This window comes from Monodon monoceros, unplaced genomic scaffold, assembly GCF_005190385.1.
Source record: "Monodon monoceros isolate NGI ecotype Baffin Bay Population unplaced genomic scaffold, NGI_Narwhal_1 Super_Scaffold_2, whole genome shotgun sequence".
In the NCBI taxonomy this organism is placed as follows: Eukaryota; Metazoa; Chordata; class Mammalia; order Artiodactyla; family Monodontidae; genus Monodon; species Monodon monoceros.
In genome coordinates this window covers 64,942,086-64,968,328 of record NW_021703776.1, presented here as the reverse complement: position 1 = coordinate 64,968,328, position 26,243 = coordinate 64,942,086, and the positions used below count along the sequence as shown (strand labels likewise).

The 26,243-nt window shown below is 42.4% G+C and overlaps 1 protein-coding gene across 3 annotated transcripts in view; it reads left to right on the top strand.

The window, feature by feature from the left end:
- LOC114902000 (engulfment and cell motility protein 1) overlaps positions 1-26,243 on the top strand; it is a 313,303-nt gene that overhangs the window by 77,060 nt on the left and 210,000 nt on the right. For all 3 annotated transcript variants that reach the window (XM_029234323.1, XM_029234321.1, XM_029234322.1), the window contains exon 2: positions 22,353-22,502. In XM_029234323.1, the coding sequence (XP_029090156.1) occupies positions 22,425-22,502 (78 nt within the window). In that variant the 5' untranslated portion in view covers positions 22,353-22,424. The remainder of the gene's footprint in view (positions 1-22,352; positions 22,503-26,243) is intronic.

Here is a 26,243-nt window from a genome sequence, read left to right as displayed (position 1 = left end):
TTATTCGTGATTGATGAAGATGCCTGCAGTGGTTGTTAGTGGAGAGGGGAAGGTAGGGGGAAGTAATATGTGATTGCTGTATGCTTATTTCTACTTGTTTATATTGCTATAAAACAATTTCACATACATCACATCATTTTGGTTATTATTCCCAGCTTTTTTTTTCTTGTTTAGAGCATTCTGATTCCATGACTGTGACTGGAACCCAAGTCTGATGCCCACCAATTTTTCCAACTACATTCTGGTAATACTTAATTTGCACCATTCTTAAGTAACCAATTCTTTCTTCTATTGCCTTCCCTAGTCTCTCCAGTTCACACACTTATTGAATTTAATCTGCAACCTGTTATTTTTCACTGTATTTCTGAGGAATTGCCTTAAAGCATCTAAGAAATAAATGACTTCCTCAGAATCCGATCAATTTATTCATTTATTCACTTCCTCATTCACCAAATATTCATTGAGAATATACTATGTGACTATAGACATAATAGTGAAGAATACAGCATCCCTGCCCTCATAGAGCTTATACTCTGGCGTGGAATCACAATAAACAAACAGATGAATATATAATATGTTGCAAGGTAGTGATAAGTGATGAGTGAAGGGGGGTGAGTGAGAGAGAGAGGGAGAGGATGACTGGGAATGTGTGTGCTGGGGTGTGTGTGCCAATTTTACTGGCATTAGGTCACGTAGAGAAGGCTTCTCTGAGGAGATGACATTTGGGCTGAGTCCTGAATTCGGTGAACATGCCAGCTATGGGAAGTTGTGGGAACAGTGGGTGGAAAGTGTGATAAATCTGAAGAACTTCAAGACTTCCTGGGTGGTCAGAGGAGATTGAACAAAAAGGAGCAGAGTAGGAGGTGGGGACAGAGAAAGAGGCAGAGGCCAGAAAATGTTGGGCTTGTAAAAACTCATCCTATAGATTTTGCTTTCCTATTCTTTTTTTTTTTAATTTTAATTTTTATTTATTTATTTTGTTTGCGGTACACGGGCCTCTCACTGTTGTGGCCTCTCCTGTTGCGGAGCACAGGCTCTGGACACGCAGGCTCAGCAGCCATGGCTCACGGGCCCAGCCGCTCCGCGGCATGTGGGATCTTTCCAGACCGGGGCACGAACCCGTATCCCCTGCATCGGCAGGCGGACTCTCAACTACTGCGCCACCAGGGAAACCCTTTGCTTTTCTGTTCTGATTGCCATAATGGAATTAGGTAGGTATAAAGTAATTCAGTAGCATCTGGTATCTTTTTGTTCTTTTACTGTTTCAGTCCATTATCCAGTTGTTGAGAATAGGAATGTAAACTCCTTGAGAGCAGCAGCCTAAGTTTCTTTCACTCTTGTGTCAGAGTCTCCAGGCTCCATGATTGATGGAAGGAAAAACCTGTGTTAATATTTATGCAACAAATAGAGAATCTCTCTTTCTCCCTTAGAGGTGTATGGGGAACACTGTCACTGAACTGGGTCAGGTTCTTGGCATCATGCTGGGAGATGCTGCTGTTCTGCAAGGACTCTAGAGGAATGAAACTTGGAAAAGGGCAAGTGTAAGCTAGTTGTCTTCCCAGCCTTGAAATGCTCCATGGATGAGGCTCGTTAGTGTGAGGGTTAGAAATTCTCGGAGTCTGACTTCCTCTCTTCAAGTGGTAACATATAACTTAGTCAAGTGTAAATGATTTGTTCATGATTCCTAACTTTGTCTTATTTCAGCTACTGTTCTGAACACTAGGTGTTAGGAGATTGGAACTAATCTTATTTTGAGCTGGGTCTTAACTTCTGTGCCTCAGTCTGCTACCTGTGTAACAGTATTTGCCTCCCTGTCTCACAGAGATTCTATGTGTGATGAAATGAGATGGATGTTGGAAGGTTTGGTTTGTCTGTTTTAAAATGTGAGAAATAGCTAATACTGAAGTCTGATATAAAATAGTTATTGCTAATAATGCTTATTTTTGTTGTATGCAACATAATCTAACTTTGAAGAAAAAATATACTGGACATTCCATTGAGACCACCTAAATATGACTGTGGTTTCTTCCTTCATCTTTTAGAAGAATGGCACAATTATGAAAATTGAGGGGCAAAAGTAAGGATACTTTTTCTGAATTTTCCTTCTCATCCTTTAGCCTCTTTTGAGTTTGATGGGGTTTTCTGCTTAGAATTTAGAAACAACTTCTAGGTCATTTTAATAACAGTAGGAACCTCATTGGTGGAGAGGTCCCTGTAAGTGGTGGATGGAAGTGAAATCTAGTTTGGTGACTCATCCATCTGATGTTTTCTTATCAATGTAGTTGTTGTAATCTTTAGTAGGTTATACAGTGAATATTAACTATTTTACATTTTTATACTTGTGAAGCTTAAAATCATTGCACGTAGTTGATATTACGACAACACAGGAAGGATAACGGTGCTCATGGCGATACTTTACTATGTCTCTATCTGCCTAGCAAAAGCTAAGTGTTGAGTTGGAGTAATTACAAGTAATGGAGAGAAAAGAGTCCACTATTGAGGAAAAGAAGAATCTTCAGATGCGCCGCATTGATTAACTGGTTGGTTAGCTCTTCAGCTCTTCGCTTTACCTCAGAAGACACATTTTTTTCTGTATCTTCACACTGGGTTTGAACTTTTACCATCACTGAGATCAGAGTTTTGGTCTGAAGAATTAATGACTGAGATGAGTAGTTGGTATTTGAGAATAGTCAGTTCTGCAGTAGAAGACGGTCTTCTCTTCTGCTTTTTCTAATGAGGAGTGCTTCTCCAGCTACCGGTGTTGAGCAGATCTCCTGCTGCCTTTGTATCCTGCGGCTGCTTTGGTGCTGGCCAACACTAACCAGAGGGAGCTTGGATGTGTCTCTTCCCTGTTGAGAGCTGAACTTCTGGCTTCATTCCTGTCTCCTCACACTTCAAACATGATCCCCTGCAGCAGCAAGCTTGGGAGTTGATCAGTGCTCACCAAAACAACTTCTTTTATTTTCAGGTGCCCTTTTAAAAGACTCTTCATTCTGTGAAGTTTCACAGCCTTTGATTACTCTAGGAATTTAGGACCACAACTTAGAATTTAGAACACAAAGTGGAAATGTGCCCTGATATTACAAGTCATTTCAATAAAAGTGGATGTGTTTCCGAATCGATGGGAATAGACAGGAAAACTACGATTGCTTTCCCATTTCATGCAGGCTCAGATGTAAACCTGTGGGAGTGAAGAACTTTTTATTTGGTAAAAGCTAAAAACTTACCTGCATTTCTCACCTTTCAAGTTATGATAGTCATTCACAACTGCCAAATATAAAGATGTTTTGGACACCATTCAGAGCTTATCTTTAGCAAGTTCCAAGTGTGAGACGTATAAGAGTTTATAAAAACGTTCTGAGCTTTGTTAAGAAGATGCTTCTGACCCACTTTCAATAGGATTCACTTTTTGAGTTATTTTCCATCAATGGTGGTGGAACAGGAAATATCCTGAGCTGTCTTGCACCTGAAAAACGGGATGTGTCCACAAAAGCACTCTAGTGTGCTCCATTTTCTCAAGCAAAACTTGCCAAATTTTAAGATGGTGAAATGAAAGGAAGAAGAAATTTGGTTTGACTTGAACTTTTATTTTAATTTTAATTATTAAAAGTAAGGATTCTGGAAAAAAATTTTGAGAGCAGAAATAAAGACCAGAATTAAAGTACTAAAGCATGTCTTATAGAACTCATCCATTATTTTTCCTATACGTTAAAGGTTTTTGAAATGAACAAATAAATATGGAAAGAAATCTCTTTTCCCAATTGGATTAACATTTAGGTGAAAGCAAAAATGGTCAAGTTTGAGTAAAACTCTTCAGAAGATCCTTAATATAAGCATAAGTCTGTTTTAACACTCTAGATCTTTGTTTGAAACTTGGAACACTTTTAGTCATAGAGTCAATACTATATTTGGCAGAATTGATGTTAGAAACACAGCCACATGAGGGCCCCCTGAGTATCTCTGAAGTCTCATTTTGTATTAATAAAGAAAGAGATAGGGCCTCCCTGGTGGCGCAGTGGTTGAGAGTCCGCACGCTGATGCAGGGGACGCGGGTTCGTGTCCCGGTCCGGGAGGATCCCACATGCCGCGGAGCGGCCGGACCCGTGAGCCATGGCCGCTGAGCCTGTGTGTCCGGAGCCTGTGCTCCACAGCGGGAGAGGCCACAACAGTGAGAGGCCCGCATACCGGAAAAAATAAAAAATTAAAAATAAAGAAAGAGATAAAAACTGATTGGAGAATTTGATTCTAAGGGAAAAATGTATTGAGGGTTCCAGTTTGGCACGCTGGGAGGATATTATCCTTCACCACTGCTTATTCCATCTTAAAGTTTTATGAATACCATAAGTGATTAAATCAGTTTCCTGTTAGTAAACCTTATGTCTGTTTATAACATTCTCCCGTTGAAAACAATGCAGTCACCAACTGTGTAGATGGCAGTGAGTTCAATATTATTCCTACTGATAAGGGTGCAGAGCAATTACTCTTTGTTCCTGGCAGTTGCTTGCAACCACATATACCTTAACCAGTCAGTTGATCTGGGGATTGGGTTGAAATCCTTTTGAAATTTGAGGAGCTTAATTTGATCCCACTTTTTTTTTTTTTTTCTTTTTTTTTTTGCGGTACGCGGGCCTCTCACTGTTGTGGCCTCTCTCGTTGCGGAGCACAGGCTCCGGACGTGCAGGCTCAGCGACCATGGCTCACGGGCCCAGCCGCTCCGCGGCATGTGGGATCTTCCCGGACCGGGGCACGAACCCGTGTCCCCTGCATCGGCAGGCGGACTCTCAACCACTGCGCCACCAGGGAAGCCCTGATCCCACTTTTGAATAGACAGTCACCTACCTCCTGGTGGGTATGCCAAGGAGTACCCTCAAGCAAACCCTGGATTTTTCTCAAAATAAGTAATTTGTGCCTCTTGGCCCCTAAGCTTGTTTTATGCTTTAATGCATGGCTGAATTAGTTTTTTTTTTTTAAATTTATTTATTTGGTTGTGCTGGGTCTTAGTTGCAACAGGAGGGCTCCTTAGTTGCGGCTCGCCGGTTCCTTAGTTGTGGCATGTGAACTCTTAGTTGAGGCATGCATGTGGGATCTAGTTCCCTGACCAGGGATTGAACCCAGGCCCCCTGCATTGGGAGTGCAGGGTTTTAACCACAGAGCCAACAGGGAAGTCCCTGAATTAACTTTTGCCTGGAAGTTTTTAAAGTAGATGTTTGAAATGTCTACCTTATTTTTTAAAAAAAATCTCAGCGGAATTTCATAAACTTTCATTTTAAGCTGTGTAACTCCCCAGTGAACTCTCTTGTACCTGAGTAAATTGATTTGCTATTTAGGTTCTTTGCCATAATAAGCTCATTAAATGCTGAGGCCTGCTACCAAAAAGTCATTATTTCAGTTCTGAGTACTTGTTCTGAGGCTGTACTCTGACAGAGCTAGGTGTCAATTAAGATTATTCCTTGTTAGTGGAAATAAAATCATTTTACCTGCTTATAAAAGAATCCCTCTGTTCTTTCTCTGGGGGAGAGAGGGATAAACTCACACAAAGTTTATCCATTAGGAGAAAAGGTAGAAAGATAGAGCTTGTGAAAAGATCCCTGTCTAAACTCACCGGAAGTTATGATTGCAGTCAGGGGGTACTTTTCCTGCAGAGCTGTGTCTCAAAGTGCCTTTCAAGTTGCAGGTTCTGTCACAGCATCAAGAGGTATGTCTGTGATAAGCCTGAAAAACTCAGGCTGTAGGATTCCTGTCCACGGGGTCAAAGTCAGAGCGAGTTCAGGAAGTCGCCGTCAATATTATGTAAGTATGAGATGGGAAGGTGCCGTAGGGATCCACGATGGAAAACGCGTTTAATGCCTTCTTTCTTGTGAACCATATTGGTTGTAAAAGCCTAGATTTGCTGATTCATAGGGCTAATGGCGGCCGGTTCTCAGTTTGTGCCAGGCCCTGTTCTAAGCACTTTGTGTGTGTTAAAAGTCAGAGGAAGTTGAATATAATGGTCTGAGCACAGACTTTGGACTGAATAGATGGCTAACAAGCCAAGTTAGTGGCTGGTTTCCTCAGTAACTCCATTTCTTCATTTTTAGAATGGGGATGATAATGGCACCTATGTCACAGGGCTGATGGGTGGACTGAATGAGTTAAAATACGGGAACTGTTCAGTAGGGTACCTGGCACATAATAAGGTATGTAAACATTAGCTATTACCATCATCATCTTATTACTCATCTCAAGAAAGCTGTGAGATAGTTACTGTGTTTTTCTCCATTTTAGAGTTGAGTAAACTGAGGCACAGAGAGCAATTTCCCCAAGGCCTCAGGCTAGGAGGCAGTGAAACTAGGATTAGAACACAAGCAATCTGAGTCCAGTCTGTGGCCATAACTGCTATACACTGCCGCCTCTCAACTTGGTAAGAAGGAAGTGGCCCTGAGTTTTAGAGGTAGTCTGCCGTAAAGCAGATTAGGTATACAGAGAGGAGGAGGGGGGGTGTCTCTTGTACTAGAGGCTTGGACTTTACTATTGGGTCATCCAGGTGAGTCTACTCGGTAGTGGTCAACAAATTGGCTGGGATGCGTCTTCCTTTTGGAGTATTCCTATCTCAGTAATGGCATCACCATCTATTCTGTTGTGTAAGTCAGAATCCTGGCTCACCCTTGACTCCAGCTTCTCCCTCTTCCCCTAGATTCAGTTTATCATCAATTTCTGTTGATTTTTATTTCTAAAAACAGCTCATAAATCCTTCACCTTCTCCATCTACAAGGCCACCACCCCAGCCCAAGCCATTGCCATCAGTCTTACCAAGCCTTACCAATCCATCCTTGCCCCATTCCAGTCTGCTCTCCGATAGGCTGAGGCAGAATGCAAATCTGCTTATCTTGTGCCCTGACTTAAAACATCACCCACTTTTGCATTCAAATCCAGATATGTCTGACTCTAAAACCCATCCTCTTCCTTATGCCATCTTGCCTCTATAAAGTTTGGAGCCGTTGGCTGTGATTTGCAAAGCTGAAAAAAGTAAGATTCTTAGGTGTCAAGTGGAATCTGATTTTCCTTGACCTCATTTATTAAATTCATGCTTCAGGTAATTAGGCCCTAGAATCTGACCCCACTACCAGACCTGTCAGCAGAACTCAAGTGTTCCACAAAGATTTATAATATCTGACCTTTTTTCTAGGCAAGGCAAAGTATATTACAGTAGGAACATAAGATGCAGGGCAGTTCTTTCTAATTTTCTTCACAATCTCCTTCACTAATCTAGCTAGGTTTTGTGTGTGTGTGCAGGGTTGTTTTTATTATTATCGGTTTGTTGCTTTGTTTTTTGTATGACTGAGTCCTTATCAAAACAGATATTAGCAGGTTGAGTCTGAAGTTTGCTAGAACTGAGTACAGATAAAAAGAATCTTTAAAATACTTTTAATTGACGTATAGTTGATTTACAGTGTTGTGTTAGTTCTGTTGTACAGCAAAGTGATTCAGTTATACATATGTATACATTCCTTTTTTATATTCTTTTCCATTATGGTTTATCACAAGATATTAGATATAGTTCCCTGTGCTATACAGTAGGACCTTGTTGTTTATCCATTCTCTATACAATAGTTCGCATCTGCTGACTAAAAAGAATCTTAAATCATCAGCATGCTGTTAATTAACCAACATAAATGTTAAAAGGTACTCAGTTAGCAAACTGCCACACTGAGTTGGAATCCTTCTATCTTCCTCTTATCAGTTTTTGATCTCACCGCTTCCCAGGGCGTGCAGACAGATTGTAGGGAAGCTCTGCCCAGTGAAAAGTGAAGGGGAAAAGCATTTAAAAAAAAAATCCACCCAGAATGTGATCTTCTGGATATCAGTAAGCTCAAGGTGTAAATCAGTAATACTGGCTTTCAGAACAGAACTGCAGGCCACTTTTCCCCCAGTGTGTACCCTGGTTTTATTTTATTTTTTAAAATTTATTTATTTTTATTTTTGTCTGCGTTGGGTCTTTGTTGCTGCGTGCGGGCTTTTCTCCAGTTGCTGCGAGCAGAGGCCATTCTTTGTTGCGGTGCGCGGGCTTCCCATTGTGGTGGCTTCTCTTGTTGCGGAGCACGGGTTCCAGGCGCGTGGGCTTCAGCAGTTGTGGCTCGTGGGCTCTAGAGCACACCCTCAGTAGTTGCGGCGCACGGGTTTAGTTGCTCCTCGGCATGTGGGATCTTCCTGGACCAGGGCTCGAACCCGTGTCCCCTGCATTGACAGGTGGATTCTTAACCACTGCGCCACCAGGGAAGCCCCCACGGGTTTGATTTTTAAATAAACATGGCAAGGAGTTTCTGGATTCATATATACATATGTGTGGAAGAGCAATCCTTTTGTTCCCCCATCCACAAGGAACACTGGCCCCCTGGATCCACTGTTATCTTGGTGTTTGTGTGAAACACTCTTCAAAGTGTGGCCACCTGTCCTTGCTGCTAGCACGTCCTCTGATAGTATTTTATCTTAAGATAAACTGCAGCAAACTTGTGAGGGAACCCGGATAAAAACCAGAAGGAAGAGACTTCTCTCCTACAATCCAGGGAGTTTTGATAGCACCTCCTAAGGTGAAAGAGATAGCGAAAAACCTGCAGGCTTTTGTTTCTGCTTGTGTTTTTGGGGTGTGTGGGTTTGTGCCTGGTAACCAGAGGAATAAACTACCTAAAACCCTGAAAATGGTGGAAATTCATGTTTTCTAACAAAATCTTTCCTAAGAAACGTTTTGAGTTTCTTCTGTTTAGAGCCACAAGAGGAGCTGTGTAATCATTGGCCACTGGGCCTTTATCCCCACTGAAACCTCAGCTTCTGCATAGCTGCTAGGACACACAGCTGGGGAGGCTATGCAGTAACTGGGGCAAACCCCCCTGCTGTGCAGAGAGCACCCCTTTGGTCCTTGTTTGGGGACTATTAACTGCCTCATGACTGAAGACCTCATCCACTTCTCCTTGCGGAGAAAGGGTCTAGAAGAAGCCGAGTCCCGGTCACCTCCCTATACTCAGAGAACCTTCCTGGGAGACCTAGGCCTGTGGTCAGGAGAGAAAATGGGTCTCTTCTGTTTCAGCAGGTTATCTGCTCAGGCGGTTCTCTGTGACTTCCTGCCTTTGCAGTGCAGGTTAATCCTTCCAGAATCTTAACCCTAACCTTCCTCTTCCAACTCCTCCCAACCTGGTCACTTACCTAGAAACTTTTGCTCATCCTTTAAAACCCATAAAAAAAAAAAAAGTTCAAATCTCTAAAACCTCCATAGAGGTTCAGGCTGAGTTATCATTCCCTCTCGACCCTCATAACAGTTTGTCCACCTCTATTATGGTGCTTTTAAGGGAAAAAAAATTGCCGTGCAGTGGGAGCTGCGTGTGTTTCACTAGAGGAGACAACAGACAGCATCACCCAGTTTATTCATCCAGGTACCGCATGCCTGGTAAATTAATAGTCATCATAATGCCACAGCAGACCCTGTTCTCGTTGCTTTATGTGTTTAGTCTTCACTGCAATCCTATGAGAAAGGTTCTACCGTTGCTCCAGTTTTACAGATGAGGACGTTGAGAGTGAGCCATGTTACGTAACTCGTCCAGATCCACAGAGCTGTGGACATGGAGAGCCAGGATTAACCCAGGCAGACGTCTGACAACACTCACTCACATGCCTGTGCTCATCTGAAGATTAAAACCTAAAACGCCAGAGGAGGGAGAAAAAGACAGAGGCTATTGCCATCCTGTGTGCATGGGGCGTGCGGCATTGCGTCAGGCACTGCCGTTCAGTATGACTAATTCTGTGCTGAGTTGTCAGGTGGAAGCCTGTGGAAGCACAGCCCAGCACCCGCCTTCTGCAGAAGGCCCTCACTGCTAATCTGATGCAATCGAATTTCCTAGGGTGGCCTTTAGGGCTCTGCTGTTGCTGGAGAGGGAAGGAGAGAGGTTTTGCGTATTGTTTTTTGATCAGCAGGTTTGGAAACTTTGAGTGTTTGGCTCACAGGATGGTGGAAGTGCTCCAGCGTTTCCTGTGGCCTCGAGTCTGGGTTCTGAGATAGGGAACTAAGGCTGAGCTTTGCCTGCCCCACTGGGGAATGTCAGCACACATCACCGAGTGACAGGGATTGCCGGAGGAGGGTAGCTGGGAGAGATGCTGGGGGGAGGAGGGGAGCAGTCACTGGCATTACAACAGCTGAAAAGGAATTTGAAAAGCAAATATCCAAAAACCAGAACAAGGGAGGAAGTGTGTACATTAGTTTGAAAATAATGAACTTTCCATTTGAGATGCTGATTCCCTAAGTGTGAGAGAGAGAGCTCAGAGTTGAAGGGATGAGAATCAGCGGCTCTGATCTCGTCTTGTTTTTGACAGAATTTCTCTGGGAGAAAGATGAATCTGGAATCAGCCCTGCTCTCACCTGTGAGCATCTCCATTTCTGTTTCTGTCCAGTGGGACAAATGACTAGGTGCTGCTTGAAGAAGCTCTTAAAGGTTTTCTGTGCAAGGAATTCTGGATTTTAAAAATGCATCATTGGCTTGAGTAATCTCTCACATCAAAAAAAAAAAAATCTCTGAATTTGCTTTTAAGGAAAGAGCGATTCATTCGTTTATTTATTCACTTGTCTGAAAAATATTTATTGAGCAGCTGTTTGCCATGCCATCTGGTCAGGAACAGAGGTACAGAGATGAGTAAGATATATGACCCCTGCCCTCGGGGAACTCATAAACTAATAGCATAAGGTGTAGAAAGGTGCTCTGGTTGGTGCATTGTAAGCACCTAAGAAGACAGATGTTGCTGCAGTTACTTCTAGCCTTGGAGGCTCTGAGGTCAGGGAGATCTCTCAGAGGAGCGGGCACATGAAATTGGCTTTGAAGTCTAGTTGGGAATTTTTGAAGCCAACACAAAGGGAGAGGAAGAGACGTTCTGGAACGCAGAGGGAACATTATGAACAGAGGCAGGAGCCACAAGAATTTGGCAAGCCCAGGAAATGGCCAGCAGTTTGATGAGGAGAGAGATAGCCAACATTTTACTCGGTGCTGTCCCTCTGCGTTCAGTAGATCATGGTACACTCGGAGAGCGATCCTGACCTGGCCGGTCTGGGGCTTGCCTTCTTTAAGCAGTGCTCCTATCAGCCACTGCAAAAGCACTGTATCGATGATCTTAAGGGAAAACCTTTTTGTCATCATGTCTGACTTACAGTCTTTGCCTGTGTCTGTGGGGGTAGGACGCAGGGATACAGTTTGGTGGGGAAGGGTGTACTGGAGTTGTGGCGCTCAGAGGCAGGCTGGAGCCAGAAGGGTTTATGTGCCCTGAATCACCTTCCAGAGATTTAAAGCAAGAAGTGAGATGTTTAGATTCTAGCTATCACAATTACAAATCTTCTCTTTCTTTTGTTATTTATCTTCTGACGGTTTGCACAGTAGAAGCGGTGGTTAGTTGAATTCCTGTGTGAATTGGAAAGAGTTACTCAAAGAACTGGGCTGCTTTCCTGGAGACAATCCCGTAGACGCAGGTGATGATAATTCAATACGGGACTAAAGGAGAGAGTTTTCTCTGCCACTTTCCACTATATTTCTGGCCAAGACTATTCAACAATTCATTTTTCCTGAGAGACAAAGGAGGCAAATGGACTCAAAGCATCACATCTCAAAGTGTGTCCCATGAGAAACCGGTGTCACTGGATGCTCTAGGAAAAAGATAAAAGAGTTTTCTGGACAGATACATTTGGGAAATATTGCATATGAAGATTTCAGAGTACACCTACATTACATTAAAGGCCCGATAAGTCCTGTAGTAAATAAACCCTTTTCAAAATATGGTATAGTGATTAAAACCATGGGCTGTGGAATCAGACCGATGTGGATTGAGTTCTGGCTGGGCTCCATAGGTGTCTATGAGACTTTGGGCAACTTACTTAAATGTCTCTGCATCTCAGTTTCCTCGTCTGTAAAATGGTTTAGTAAATGGTACCTATTTCATAAGGTTGTTATGAAAAGTATGTAGTCCGTGAAGTAGTTATTATTATTAGTATTATCCATTCAATGTTTTACAAGAGCTTTGACTTTTTTTTGTGTTAAATTAATTAATATCTCAAAGAAATAGTGCTGTGAGGGAAATGCTAGACTAAGACTAATTCCTGAATTGCAGGCAGGACTGCTGTTAGCAGTCCAACAGAGCAAAGGCGGCTCCTAGGCACTAAGGGCTCCATCAGGAATATGCATGTACAGGTATCAGAGGTCTAGAATTGGGGAGCACAGTATCATTCCCTCTAGGCTGCAAGGTTAGATTGTGTAACTTCAGTGTGTTTTGTGTGCCAGTCATCTCTAAGGGAATGGCAGGATTCTAACTCAGGGTAGTAAAATGTTATGGTAGGGTTGATTTGTTAGTTAGGAGGTTTTCAATTACAGGTGGTGGAAACCTAACTCAAACTCACTTAGCATAACAGGGAATTTAAGAGTTCATAAATCTAGGAAGGATATTAGGATAGATCAGAGATCGGAAGGAAACGTGTAGGAGACAGAAACTCAACGAGGCCGCTTTTCTTCCCTCCTGTCTCTCCTCTCTACTTGTCTTTGCTTCTCTTTGCCTCAGTCCTTCCTATAGCAGATGGCCCTTCCCTATCTGGAGGGAATATGGCTGTGGACAGCTTCAGCTTAACAAGCCCTGCAGAAAGAGAGAACGCTCTCCTTCCAAGGCCTCATAAATCAATCCCCAGAAATCGATTTGCTTGGACCGTCTGTCCCATAGACCAATCACTGTTGCCAGGGAGATGGGTGCTGTCATTGGCCAGGCCTGCCACATGCCTGTTCTTGGTTAGTAGCCGGTGGGACAGGGCCTGCTACCTGAAGAAAAGAGATGGAAAAGCTCACTAGACCACTAGACGGACAAAAACTGAAGCTACAAGAGCTTGCTAGAGCTGTGTGTGAAGGAAATAACGCTGGAGTAAAATGTTCCAAAATTATCCTCAAGTGGTATCAAGGTATTCATGTTTTTATGTCAAATTCCCTTTCCTGTTGGTTTTCTTCAATTGATCCTTGCTCTATATCTCAGCTCCCTTTTTTGCAGTTAAAATGTTATATGTATGACTATTAATATCCACTTTGTAAAGTTGGTCTCTATAAAAAGTTTTTTTTAAAAAGCAAGATTAGAATCAGTCACCTGAGTGACCTGGTTCTCAACCATGGGTGATTTTGTCCCCCAGGGGGCATTGGGCAATGTCTGGAGACATTCTGATTGTCACGACTGGGAGGTACTACTGGCCTCTGATGGATAGAGTCCAGGGATGCTGCTAAACACCCTGCAGTCTCCAGGATGGATCTGGTCCAAAATTTCATTAGTGCAGTGCTTAAGAAATGCTGCTTTCGTGGCTTCATCAGAACTGCAATTATAACAGCCAGATTTATTACTCAATTTTATGGATTAAAAATAAATTTCTTATTTTCAAAGGGCTTTTGCTTTTATCTTTTTTTCCTTGATGGTAACGATATATGAGAATATTATTTTGCCTGCTGTGTCACCAATCAATAAGTGTTCGTTTCTTTTCTACCGATATGATATTCAACAAAGGTATTTTTGTATTTTAATTTGCGTTTCTCTTATTACTATTAAGCATGAAGTTTTTAGGTATTTATTGATCATATATTTCCTCTTGTGTGAATTGCTTTGTCTGTTTTTGTTTTCCCTTTAGGTTGTACAAGTATTTTTTTCTTATAAATTTATATTATTAATGATATTTATGCCAGGTTGGGTCATAGTTGTTGCAAGTGTTTTCTCAGATTGTTATTTGTCTTTAAATTTTTATGGTGCTTTTTGGAATGCAGAAGATTTTAAGCGTCTTTGTGTTAAACCTCAGCCTCTTATGTTTTGTGTTTTGGGTGGTGTGAGTTTGCGAGGGCGGCCACGACAAAGTACTGCAGACCGAGTGGCTTAAGCAACACAGATTTATTGCCTCACAGTTCTGGGGGCGGAAAGTCTGAGATCACGGTGTTGGCAGGGTTGGCAAAGTGAGGTCTCCCTTCTTGGCTTGTAGATGGCTCTCTTCTCCCTGTGTCCTCAAATGGTCATCCCTTTGTACCTGGGTCCAAATTTCTTCTCCGTATAAGGACACCAGCCAGATGAAATTAGGGCTGCCCTAATGACCTCATTTTAATTTAATTACCTCTTTAAAGGCCCAATCTCCAAATACAGTCACATTCTTAGGTACTAGGAGTTGAGACTTCAACATGTGAATTTGGAGGGGGACATACAATAGCCCACAATAGGTATCATGATAGAGAGGCCTCCATCATCTTGAGGGTATGTAAGTATTTGGAGGAAGTTATTCAAACTGCTGAGATTTAGCATCTTCATTCATTTACTTCAGATAGTGCCAGCTGTCGCTCGGGGCTGGGGTGAAGAATAAGTGAGAAGGTGTGTATTTCAAGTGCCCAGTTCAGTGCCTGCTCTCAGCCCGTGCCTGCCCCTTTCTGCCAACTATCCCATAGCGTCCATGATGAGAATTCAAGATGCTGTGAAAGCACTGTTGTCTGCAAGTTTGCAGCATATAGTAAGCCAAGAGTATCTAATTTCACATTGCCCCGCCTGGCAAGTAAATGGGCCGCGTTAATAGTGAGATTACCACATGAGGCTTTTGTGCACGACATATCCATAAAATGAAATATTGGGTTTCTGCATTTGATTCAATTCTCTTTACTTTCGTCTGAATGCTTGTGTCTTGCACAGCGTTCCCCCATTTCTGAAGCCGTAAAGTTTCTTCCTTGGCCCTCCACTCTTCTCACAATGGCCATCAGTTCCCTAACGCAGATGGAGAATCTGAGATGGCAGCCCCACCATTTATCGCTCCATACGGACCCTCCAGTGCAGGGGGCACACGCCCACTACCTATGGCAGTCATTGCTTACCTATGTGACTGGTAAAGAGGAGTGTCTGTCCCTCCCTGATACATGTTTGGGAAGGGAAACAAAGGCAGAGTTCAGCAAGCCTGAATGATCACAACATCCCAAGTAATGTCCAGCTGACAGCTCCTATGTCCTGTATCCTTCTACGTAGACAGTTAGGGTGTTGAGATACTATAAGTCTATTTGGAATAAAAAGAATGTTGTACAAAGAAGAGGGGAACAAAACTTTTATCCAGATGTGTTTCCAGTGAGCCTTCCTGAAGCACAGTGTATGGTGCAGGGCTGTGTCCTCAAAAGAGAAAACTAGAGGGCTCAAGGCAGACAGGGTCGTCAAAGGAGATTGGAAGATGCCACCTCAAAATATTCCACTTTGCATTAAGGATTATTTTTGAGCTGAAAGCAATTAAGAAACAGTATATTCAGAAGGAGCTCTCTGCCCTTCTTCTTTCTACTTAAAAGCAGGGCATAAATTTCCATTTGTAAAAATGTCCTTCTCTCCCAAACTAGAAAGAGACAGCTCTTGTCACCTGAGAGGACTTGAGATGGCATAACAAACCTTACTAAACAACCCTTTCTTACCATATATTTCCAAGTTACCTTTCCACAACATACATTTCCACCCCACCCCCACCCAAGAAGCCCTAACCCCCTCGTCCTTTGTCTAGCCTTTTCTCCACACTTTATCACCCCTTGTTAAGATGGTTTGTGAGCTCCAACTTTTAACCATCTCTTTGAGTTACTCATCTCTGAGTTCTTCTGCATGTATAGGCATTGCATGAATAAATAAACTTTTTTTCTCCTGTTAATCTTTGTTTTGTTAGTTTAATTTCCATGCCTCAGCTACTGAACCTAAGAGGATTGAGGAAAGGTTTTTTTTTTTTGTTTGATTTCTCTTTCCCCCCCTCCTCTACATAGTACAGAGAGAAAGGCTGCTTTCAGTTCCACTTTCAGAGGTCCTTTTCCTTTGTATGTAACTCCAATGCCAAGGGAAAACATTGTCTATTTCTTTTTCTATCAAGGACCACTTAACATTTAAAATATGGGACTAGTTCTCCCTCCCCACTATTCATTCCCATAATCATTATAAACCTATTATCTGTCATAAGTGGATAATGATGGTGAGTGGGGCAGAGGACAGCTTGCCTATGGAGAAAAGGGACAGAGGAGTTGAAGCAAATCGTTTCTCCAGCTGTTTGGTGTTTCTTTCCCATTGATCTGCCTTTTGGCCTCTACTGATCCATCTGTCAGGCTCTTTGAGTTTGTGGTGGCACACAGTTCACCAGGGCAATCGTGCTAGTTTTCCCACTACACAGGTCCTATAGAACATCCTCATAGGCTTAACTTTTTATTCTCTTAATAGGGTTTGCTGGTGTAACAGAAAGTCTAGAAATAAGATAAAAGGGTTTAAAGCCATTCAGGGACCCAAAACTAAAACTATATGGAAAATTCAGCAGAAAAAAATGTGTGAGGTATTTGGGAATTTTATGAGCTCTAAGACCTAATCAAGCTGCCTGGAAAAACAGGGAGAGATGTAACAGATCTTTAAGAGACTTTAGTGAGATGAGTTTCCAACACAGACACGTAGCACTTTGGGCTTAGAACAATGTGTAGCGACAGACAGATTTCTAGATGGGAATCAAGAGTGGTTTTTTTCCATTGTCTTGGAGACATGACCCAAACATAAGAAGGAGACATTCAGCAGAATGATAAAGACAATTTCAACTTGCTCAGGGGTTATAGAGTCACATCTGACATGCAGATTTTGGTAACTAACTCCCAAGTGAGAAGTGACTCCTTTTTTACATTTAATTCACTCAACTATAAACAATCTCTTTGACATGCATATTAAGGTTGTAGAATCTTGGTACAGGAATAAAGTAAATCAATCAGCAGTGAAGCAGGAACATTGTAGAATTCTCCACTTATTCCCTAGGTAGGGAGAACCACAAGGCAGAGTGGTTGGAAGGTCTAGCCTACGCTTCCCTTTAGTGATTCTTAAATTTTAGCTTGCATAAGAATTATTATATCAAGGAGTTTATTACACAAATTCATGCAGCTTATATTTACTGGGCAATTTTTACTAGACTTGGTTTTATCGCCAGTAGCTCTGATGAGATGTCAGTCGTGGAAAGTACGCATTCAGCCGACACCATGAATGAGATGCTTGTGTGCCCTGGTGATGTAACTGTGTTCAGGATGTGCACCCTGCCATAAGAGTGCTCCAGGTGTGGTAGGGGGAGGTTGACCAGAAGACTCAAGTGCCCTGAGTGCTGTGCCTGGGGAAGCAAAGACTCTAGGAGATTGCATTTGTTGACTGAAATTTAGAAATGCATTTCCATCTCAGTTATGCCTGACCAAGCACTGGGCCTGCGTGTTGATGTTTCTTGGAGAATCTGATGAGACTGTTTGTCTTGTGTGAAGTTCAGCCATGGGTTTCCCTGATCATTAGTAATCTGCCCAGAGAACTTGGTAGCTCACAACTTAACTGGAGGATGATTTTGCCTCGCAGAGGACTTTTGGCATTGTCTGGAGAAATTTCTGACTGTCACAGCTAAAGAGGAGTATTGACCTCTAGTAGGTAGAGGCCAGGGATGCTGCGAACCATCTTACAATGTACAGGACAGCCCCACAGCAAAGGACTATGGCCCCAAACGCTAACAGTGCCAAGGGCAAGAAAACCTGAGCTACAAACTTTCTCTTCTGAATTACATCAGTAGCAACAGTGACTATATATAGAAGCCTCAGAGCTAACTGTTCCCTCTTGGAAATATCAATTCAAGAGGATAAAATGTGGACTTCTGAGGATAACGATGTGGATCAGATTATTCATTCTGCACTTGTGCACCTGGCTCTACCCATGGGAGCCTGGCTGCACCCTGTCTGTGCCATTTGTTAACGTGGGGAAAACTGATGAGGTCTAATTTGGCTGGTTAAGTGAGTTCCCAAGGGATGCACCTCGCCTCCTTGCTCTCAATGGCTGCTTTGTACACCGCGCTAATGTTGTTCTCCACAGAGACACAGGGAGAACTGCATTATTCTATTCTCACCTGTTCAACAGGTTTTGTCTGAAGAGTCTTTGAGAAATAAATATCAGTTAAAAAGGAAAAAAGCACGCTTGGCCTTTGATTCCTGGAAGGCCAGATGACCTCTTTCAGTGTAATTCTAGACTATTTTGTGTAGAGTTGGGAGGAAGGTGCTCAAAATGCATTTTTATTTCTATTATCTACTCTCTTAACCACCAAGATTATGTGTTCTTTGTTTTGAATAGTGTTACCTGATATTTATACTGAGTCTGTTTTCACATTAGAACCTGTTTTCTTAACTCTTACTCTAGGAAGTGTAATTGAATCTAGATCTTGAATTGAAGTGACTTGGTACAGATAAAATACACTGTCCTTGGAATTCTCAAGTGAATTAAAAGAGTGTAGAGACTATGAAGAAGTCTGTCCCAGTGCAGATTGTCTGCTTGTATTTGTACCTAGGAGATCCATAATTTATGTAGCAAGTCCCTGTTGTTGAATATTAAATTGTTTTCAAGTTTGGGGAATTACAATCAGCAGTCTTAAATACAGCAATTGGCATTGTTATGGTTAAGTTAATAATTATTTCTTGAGGAAGCATCCTAGAAAAGTAAAATCACTCAAAGGGAACACAAAATTTTAAGGCTTTTGGTACAGTCTGCCAAAAGTACCTCTGGAAAGTTGTACCAATTTATATTCTGAATAGGTGTGCATGGACATGGACTTTCTTCTTTAGAAGTCACGACCAAGAGTTAGTGTAGGAGTGTCTAGGGGGGACAAGAGTATGGTCAATGAACCTACCAAGTTATGATCCAACAGCTGCTGGAACTCATTCTCTTATTACTCTAGCTCTTACTTGCTTGGCTTTGGCCACTCACCTCTTTCTGGAACATACAAGGCATGCTTCTGCCTCAGGGCCTTTGCACTTGCTGTTTGAGAAATAGAATATTGCCTACCATATTGGTAAACAAAGAATCTAGCTACCATATTACAGCCACCCTGATTGTGAGCCCTGAGGGCACTCAGGAAGGAAACAAAGAACGCTTGCCATCTAGCAGTCATCAGACTGCAGCCAACCCCTATGGTGCAGCTTGAGGAAACTCTGGATGAGGAAACACTACTGGCCCCAGATAGCTGAGGTGCATATCAAAGGAATGATTTCAGTGAGCCCAGACTCTTGCATCTTCCCATGCATAGAAAAGCATTAAATTCTTTAACTTGAGGTATCTAGTTTTCTTTTATTAACAGTAATCTTTGTTCTGACTTCCTGGTGTTGTTGCAAAAACTCCTATATATCCTGGCTCCCCCCTTCCTCTTCAGAGCAATTTACTCAGGGTTATTTAAGATGCTGCCTCAGGGCTTGAAGTCCTAAGAATGTCCAATCATAAAACATAACTCTCAACTTTTAGGTTGTGCATTTTTTTTTCAGTCGACGTGTTCCCTTGGCCTGTGACATGATTCCTCCGGATGTCCACATGGCTCACCTCCTCACTTCTCATAGGTCTTTACTCAGATGCTGTGTCTCACTGATGCTTTCCCTGGTTTCCCTATTTAAGACTGCAGTCCTGCCCCTCCCACAGAGATATACTCACATGCTTCAGATTCTCCTTCCCTGATTCATTTCTGTCCATGTCCCTTGACGCCACCTAACGTGTAGATTTGCTCCTGTATCCCCAGCACTGAGAACAGGGCTAGTACAGAGTAGGGCTCAGTAATTATTTGTTGAACGAGCTATTGAACCACTGCTTTGAAGATTTGCCTCTGCTGGTTAGCACTCATTATCGTCACACTGTGACGATCAAGGCTGTCTTCATCATCCTTGGCCAAAGGGACAGCGGTTCTGTTTTGCGTCATTTCCTTTACTTGTCAGCTCTGATGAAGTTAGTTATTCATATAACTGCTGGTGTTGTTATGATTAACTGCCATTAGGCTGCCATTATTAACTCTGCTATCTCTATCATCTTAGTCACGCCCAATGGCCACTGAGCTCGGGGGATAGTAACTGACAAGGCCCACTCTGGTTTGATAAAGAACCAGAGGCACATGTTTGATTAGCATCTTCATACAGAGATCAATTTCTGGAAAAAGGCTAAGAACCCAGTAGAAAAAAGGCAAAGTATCTGGACAGTTCACAGAAAAGTACTTTGCATCTTTATATTCAACCTCTCTCACAATAAGAGAAATAGACACTGAAAGTACATTGAGGACTTCCCTGGTGGTGCAGTGGTTAAGAATCTGCCTGCCAATGCGGGGGACACAGGTTCGAGCCCTGGTCTGGGAAGATCCCACATGCTGTGGAGCAACTAAGCCCACGCGCCACAACTACTGAGTCTGCGCGCCGCAGCTACTGAAGCCCGCGCGCCTAGAGCCCATGCTCCGCAGCAAGAGAAACCACCACAGTGAGAAACCCGCGCACCGTAACGAAGAGTAGCCCCGGCTCGCTGCAACTAGAGAAAGCCCGCACGCAGCAATGTAGACCCAACGCAGGCAAAAATAAATAAATAAATAAATTAAATTAAATAAAAGGAAAGTACATTGAGATACATTTTTTTTTCAGTGCATCAGGTGTGCAAAAGTTCAATCTGTTGGTGAGTCTGTGTGTAAAGAGGCAAGCCTCATCCATTGCTAAAGGGAGTATAGATTGGTACAACTCTCACTATGGAGATATATTTGGAGATGGCTATCAAAATCTAAAACTGCCTATGCTCTTTGACCCAACAATTTTACTTCTGTGAATCTACTGTAAAAATATACTTGCACATGAGCAAAATGATGTATGCATAAGATTTTTCACCAGAGGCTTGTTTATAACAGCCAAAGGTGAGAGATCACCCAGTGGCCCACGGCAGGGGACTGGTTCTTCAGATAAGATACTGGGAAGTTGCTTCATAGCACAGGGAGATCAGCTTGATGCTTTGTGATGACCTAGAGGAGTGGGATAGGGAGGGTGGGAGGGAGGCTCAAGAGGGAGGGGATATGGGGATATACATATACATATAACTGATTCACTTTGTTGTAAAGCAGAAAATAACATAACATTGTAAAGCAATTATACTCCAGTAAAGATGTAAAAAAAAAATAAAAGGCTGATAAACATAAAGAAATCAAATAAAATATTAAAAAAAAAAGATACAAAGAACAACTATGCAGCTGTAGAAGGAACAAGGACACAAAATTTATATTAATATAGAAGGATTTAGAAGATACATGAAATGAAAAAAAACCAGGGTATAGAATGCTGCCTTTTATGTAAAGAAAGTGGGAAATATAATATGCTTTTGCATTTGACTTACATACCTGAAGAAGTTCTGGAGCGATACATAAGAAACTAGTAACAGTGGCTAGCTGGAGGGGTGGGGATAGAAGTGAATATTGGGTGGGTGTATCATTTCAGGAGGAGGGAGATTCTACACTGTCTTTACATGCACACACACACATGCACACACGTTCAAGTTTTGAATCACATGAGTGTTTTACCTGTTCAAAAATATTAAGTTTTAATTAATTTATTTATTTATTTTGTTTTAATTTATTTATTTTATTTATTTACTTTTGGCTGCGTTGGGTCTTTGTTGCTGCACGCAGGCTTTCTCTAGTTACAGTGAGCTCGGGCTCTAGAGCGTAGTCTCAGTAGTTGTGGAGCACGGGCTTAGTTGCTCTGCGGCATGTGGGATCTTCCCGGACCAGGGCTCGAACCCATGTCCCCTGCATTGGCAGGAGGATTCTTAACCACTGAGCCACCAGGGAAGCCCCCCAAAATATTAAGTTAAAAAAGTTATCCTAAAAGAACGAGTGAGTCTGGGAGAGAGAGGCAGCAGAGGATAATCTTACTTCCTTTGTGTAAAGCAACACTGTTCATTCCAGTGAGAATTCAAGGTCTGTTCTGAATGCTGTACTAGGCGCTACAGTTAATTTTCTTCTCATCTTGTGAACTGGCCTTGGGGAGGGAGTGTGTGTGCATGTGTGTGAACCTTGGGGCATTGCGCCTTCCTTATGATATCTTGGTTGCTATAGTGCGGAGGAGCTCTATTTGTGACACACAGAAAACACTTTAAAGATATGCTGCTTCCTGGCCATGACTTCCTGGACAATCTGTCCTTCCGAAGGCTGCTGAGCACGAGGAGTTTGCATGCACTTCTGGGCAGAGTGAGCCAGGCTCATTCAGACCCTGGGCACCATTCAGAGTAGAAGCAGACAGTAAGGGACGCCTTGCTTCCCACTGAGGCCTTGGGAGGCTGTTGCCTCTCCGGGGCCTCGTCTCCAACTCCAGGGCATTGGCACCTTCCCCTCCTTTGCCTTCTCTCCTCTGGAGCCACCCGTGAATGGTGCAGTTGGCACCCTGTGTCTTCTGCACCCAGAGCCGTTTCTTGTACCAAAACCACCAGTGAAAACAGGAAGTGATAAAACAAAATTCGCCCTGCATCTGCACTGAGCGACTTCTCTTTCTCTTTTTGTCATTCCTCATTAGGTATAGACACGTGCGGCCATCTACACTGTAGGATCCCTCTTCCACCGGCTTTGGACATCGTGGGGATTTGCAATGCCACCACCTGCGGACATCGTCAAGGTGGCCATAGAATGGCCGGGTGCCTACCCCAAGCTCATGGAAATCGACCAGGTTAGTAATACTGGCAGTCGTTTAGGGGTTATTTTAGTTTCCCTTCTATTCTGAATTTACACAGACTTCAGATAGCTCTTTTTTCTCCTGTTCTCTCTCTGGCTGTGTTGAAAAATTGGTGCGGTAATAGTTGCAGTGTAGTTTGATTTCTGTACCACATGCAGTGGCGATGGATGGGGTTTTTATACTCATCCAACATCTACTTGGAGTGTGTCAATACAGGGTTTGTGTCTGAAGCTGTGAGGGAGGCAGGAGGGACAAGAGGACTAGACTCTGGGCAGTTGACACAGTGGAGGCCGTCCCAGCCCTGCCTTGCAGAGACTCATGACTATGTGCTGATTGTTTTATCATAGACAACACAAATCTTAATTTTTGGAATCACTCTTCTCTTTGGTTTTTGCATAAGCAGCCAACAAGTATGTTGCTACTTTGTCATATTAATAGTTTGGTCATGCGTGGATGGATCTAGAGACTGTCATACAGCATGAAGTAAGTCAGAAAGAGGAAAACAAATATCGGATATTAACGCGTATATGTGGAACCTAGAAAAATGGTACAGATGAACTGGTTTTCAGGGCAGAAATTGAGACACAGATGTAGAGAACAAACATATGGGCACCAAGGGGGGGAAGTGGCGGGGTGGTGGTGGTGGTGGTGGTGTGATGAATTGGGCGATTGGGATTGACATGTATACACTGATGTGTATAAAATGGATGACAAGTAAGAACCTGCTGTATTAAAAAAAAAATAGTTTGATCATGAAATTAGTGTAGAGGAATGGGTCTTGGATCCTAGCCGGTTGTAATTTTATTATTAGAGTAAAATGCACTCTGGGTCTAGTATATTGTCTTGTATGTAATAAATACTCAGTACATTTTTACTGAATGAAAAAATGTCAAGATTTTTAAAATGGTTTTACCTATGGAGTCATCGTTTAGTTTGACAGTCTTATGATGTAACTCCCATTTACTATTGATTACAGGCTATCTCAGGAAGGTGGTTTTTGTCATTGTAAATGATTTAAAGGAAAAAAAAATTGAGGCCTAGTGTATGCTTAAGGGTTTCATGAAACATTAGTATAGGATTCTAGATGGCTTTCTACATTTTCAAAATTAGGGTACCATGGCAACTCCACTTTTTATGTTCTTGATATTATTTTATGATCTATACTTTTCTGATACTATTTTATGATCTATACATTTTTTCTGGTCAGATTTTATTATCTGATTGAAGACCACTGCAAAATTTACATGGCATTGTGTGGACCCAAAGGATTCATTAGAATAAATTATAAAGGTCAAATAAGAATTAGTTGAGTTTGAGCATGAATGTAAGAAAGGGTGCACTTTTAGGTTTGTTTTCAAAAAAGGTGTCATCAGACCAGCATGTCATAGTCATTTTAACTGTCCTCTGAGGCAGATTTTGTTGACTTCAGAAGCAACCCATGAAAGCAGAGAAGCCCGCCCAGCAATTTTATATACATTTGTGTCAGACAACAGTTGTTTACCTTTTTTTCACATGCTGTTTGAGAGAGGATATGTGTTGAATGTTACTTTAAAATATGGCTGGACTACTTGGTGAAGACTAAATGTTGTTAAAATTAGGTTTGTCTACAACCCAAGAGAACAGTGGTTCAAAGAGATAGAAGTTGGCCTCTCAAGTCCACATGGCAGTCCTGGGCTGGCATGATGCCCCAGTGTCATGGACCCAGGCCCCTTCTGTCTTGTTGCTTTGCCTTCTCCATAGGTGGGGCTGAGGACCAGTTGCTTGAGCATCACCTGAGAGCTCAGTAGATATGCAGAGTCTCAGACCCTACCCAGACCTCCTGACCCAGATGTGCATTTTAACAAGATCCCCAGGGGATTCCTTGTGTAGTTAAGTCTGAGAAATGCTGAGCTGGATACCAGGTACCCAAGCCCAAGGACACATCAGAACCACCTGGGGCACTTGTTCAAATGTTCTCTGGGGCCCCAGCCCCAGAGATTCTAAGTCAGTGCTTTAGGTAGACTCTTTCCTTTTGCTTCTGCCATGCCCCAGGGTGTTTGGAAACCTCTTCTTTAAGACAGTAGCTCTTGATACATACTCTTAGGGGCCTGTGGAGTCAGTATCTTGTTCCTGCCTTTGGGGATGGCCTTTGCTGTATGTGTGTCTTAATAATTTTTAAAAAAATATTCTTTTTATTTTGGAACAAGTTTAAATTTATAGACGAATTACGAAGATTGTATTGAGAGTTTTTGTATACCCTTCACTCAGTTTCTCCTGATGGTAACATCTTAATATAACTGCGGTACATTTGCCAAAACTATGGTAGATTACTAGTAACTGAACTACAAAATTTATTAGGATTTCATCAGTTTTTCCACTAATGTCCTTCTGTTACAGGATCCAGTGCAGGAATACCAACTGCATTGTAATGTTTCATGTTCCCTTTGTCTTCTTCAGTCTTTGACAATTTCTGAGTCTTTCCCTTGTTTTTCATGGCCTGATAGTTTTGAAGAGTAACTTTACTTCAGTACAATTTCACACGCAGAAATGACAAGAACAGTACAAAGGAATTCCTGTCTACCTTTTATCTAGATTCACTAATTATTAATATTTTGCTTCATTTGCTTTATTGTTTTTTCTCTCTCTAGTATACCTATCCCCTTTTGAACCATTTGAGGGTGACTTAGGAGCATCATCTCCCTTTACCCCTAAATACTCAATGTGTCCTTCTTAAGAACAAAATCATTCTCTTACATAACCACAGTCTCTTTAAAGAAACCAGAAAATTGAACATTAGTTCAACATTATCATCTAATTCAAAGCCCAAAGCCCATATTCAAATTTCATCAAGTATCCCAATAAGGTCCTTGATAGGTATTTTCCTCACAGTCTGACATCCCTCCAGGATCATGTATTACATTTATTGCCATGTCTCTCTGGTCTTCATGGATCTAGAATGGTTCCTTAGTCTTTCTTCATCTTTTGTGACCTTGATAGTATTGTAGAGTACAGGACAGCTGTTTTGTGGAATGTCCTTCAGTTTGGGTTTCTCCAATGTTTCCTTCCAATTAGATTCAGGTTTTGCATTTTTGGCAGACAGGCAAGAGAGGTAAAGTTGTGTCCTCTTCAGGGCATCATATCAAGAGGCACATGAAGTTTCCTTGTCTCCTTCTTGGTGATGGTTCTACATTTATACGTGATAATATTGAGGTTCATAGAAGTTAGATGATTTCCTAGTCAGTGAGACCAGGACAGAAACCCAGGCCTCCTGTACTTTGAAGACTGAACTTTTAAACCGTTGGCTAAATTGTAGGGCTTCTGCTAATGCCATAGGGAGGCCTCCACAAAGAGTTAGAGACCCAGTCCCTTTTTGCCCTGCAGCCGCTGAAGTTGGAGAGTGGCAGTTTTGGTATCAGGTGCTGTTTCTTTTTTCTTTTTAAGATTTATTATTTATTTATTTAATTTATTTTTGGCTGCTTTGGGTCTTAGTTGCAGCACGCAGGATCTTCGTTGAGGCATGCGGGATCTTTCATTGTGGCGTGCGGGCTTCTCTCCGGTTGTGGCGTGTGGGTTTTCTCCCTCTAGTTGTGGCACACGGGTTCCAGAGTGCATGGGCTCTGTCGTTGTGGCGCACAGGCTCCAGGGCACATGGGCTCTGTAGTTTGCGGCTCACAGGCTCTCTAGTTGAGGCACGTGAGCTTAGTAGTTCTGGCACGCGGGTTTAGTTGCCTTGCAGCACGTGGGATCTTAGTTCCC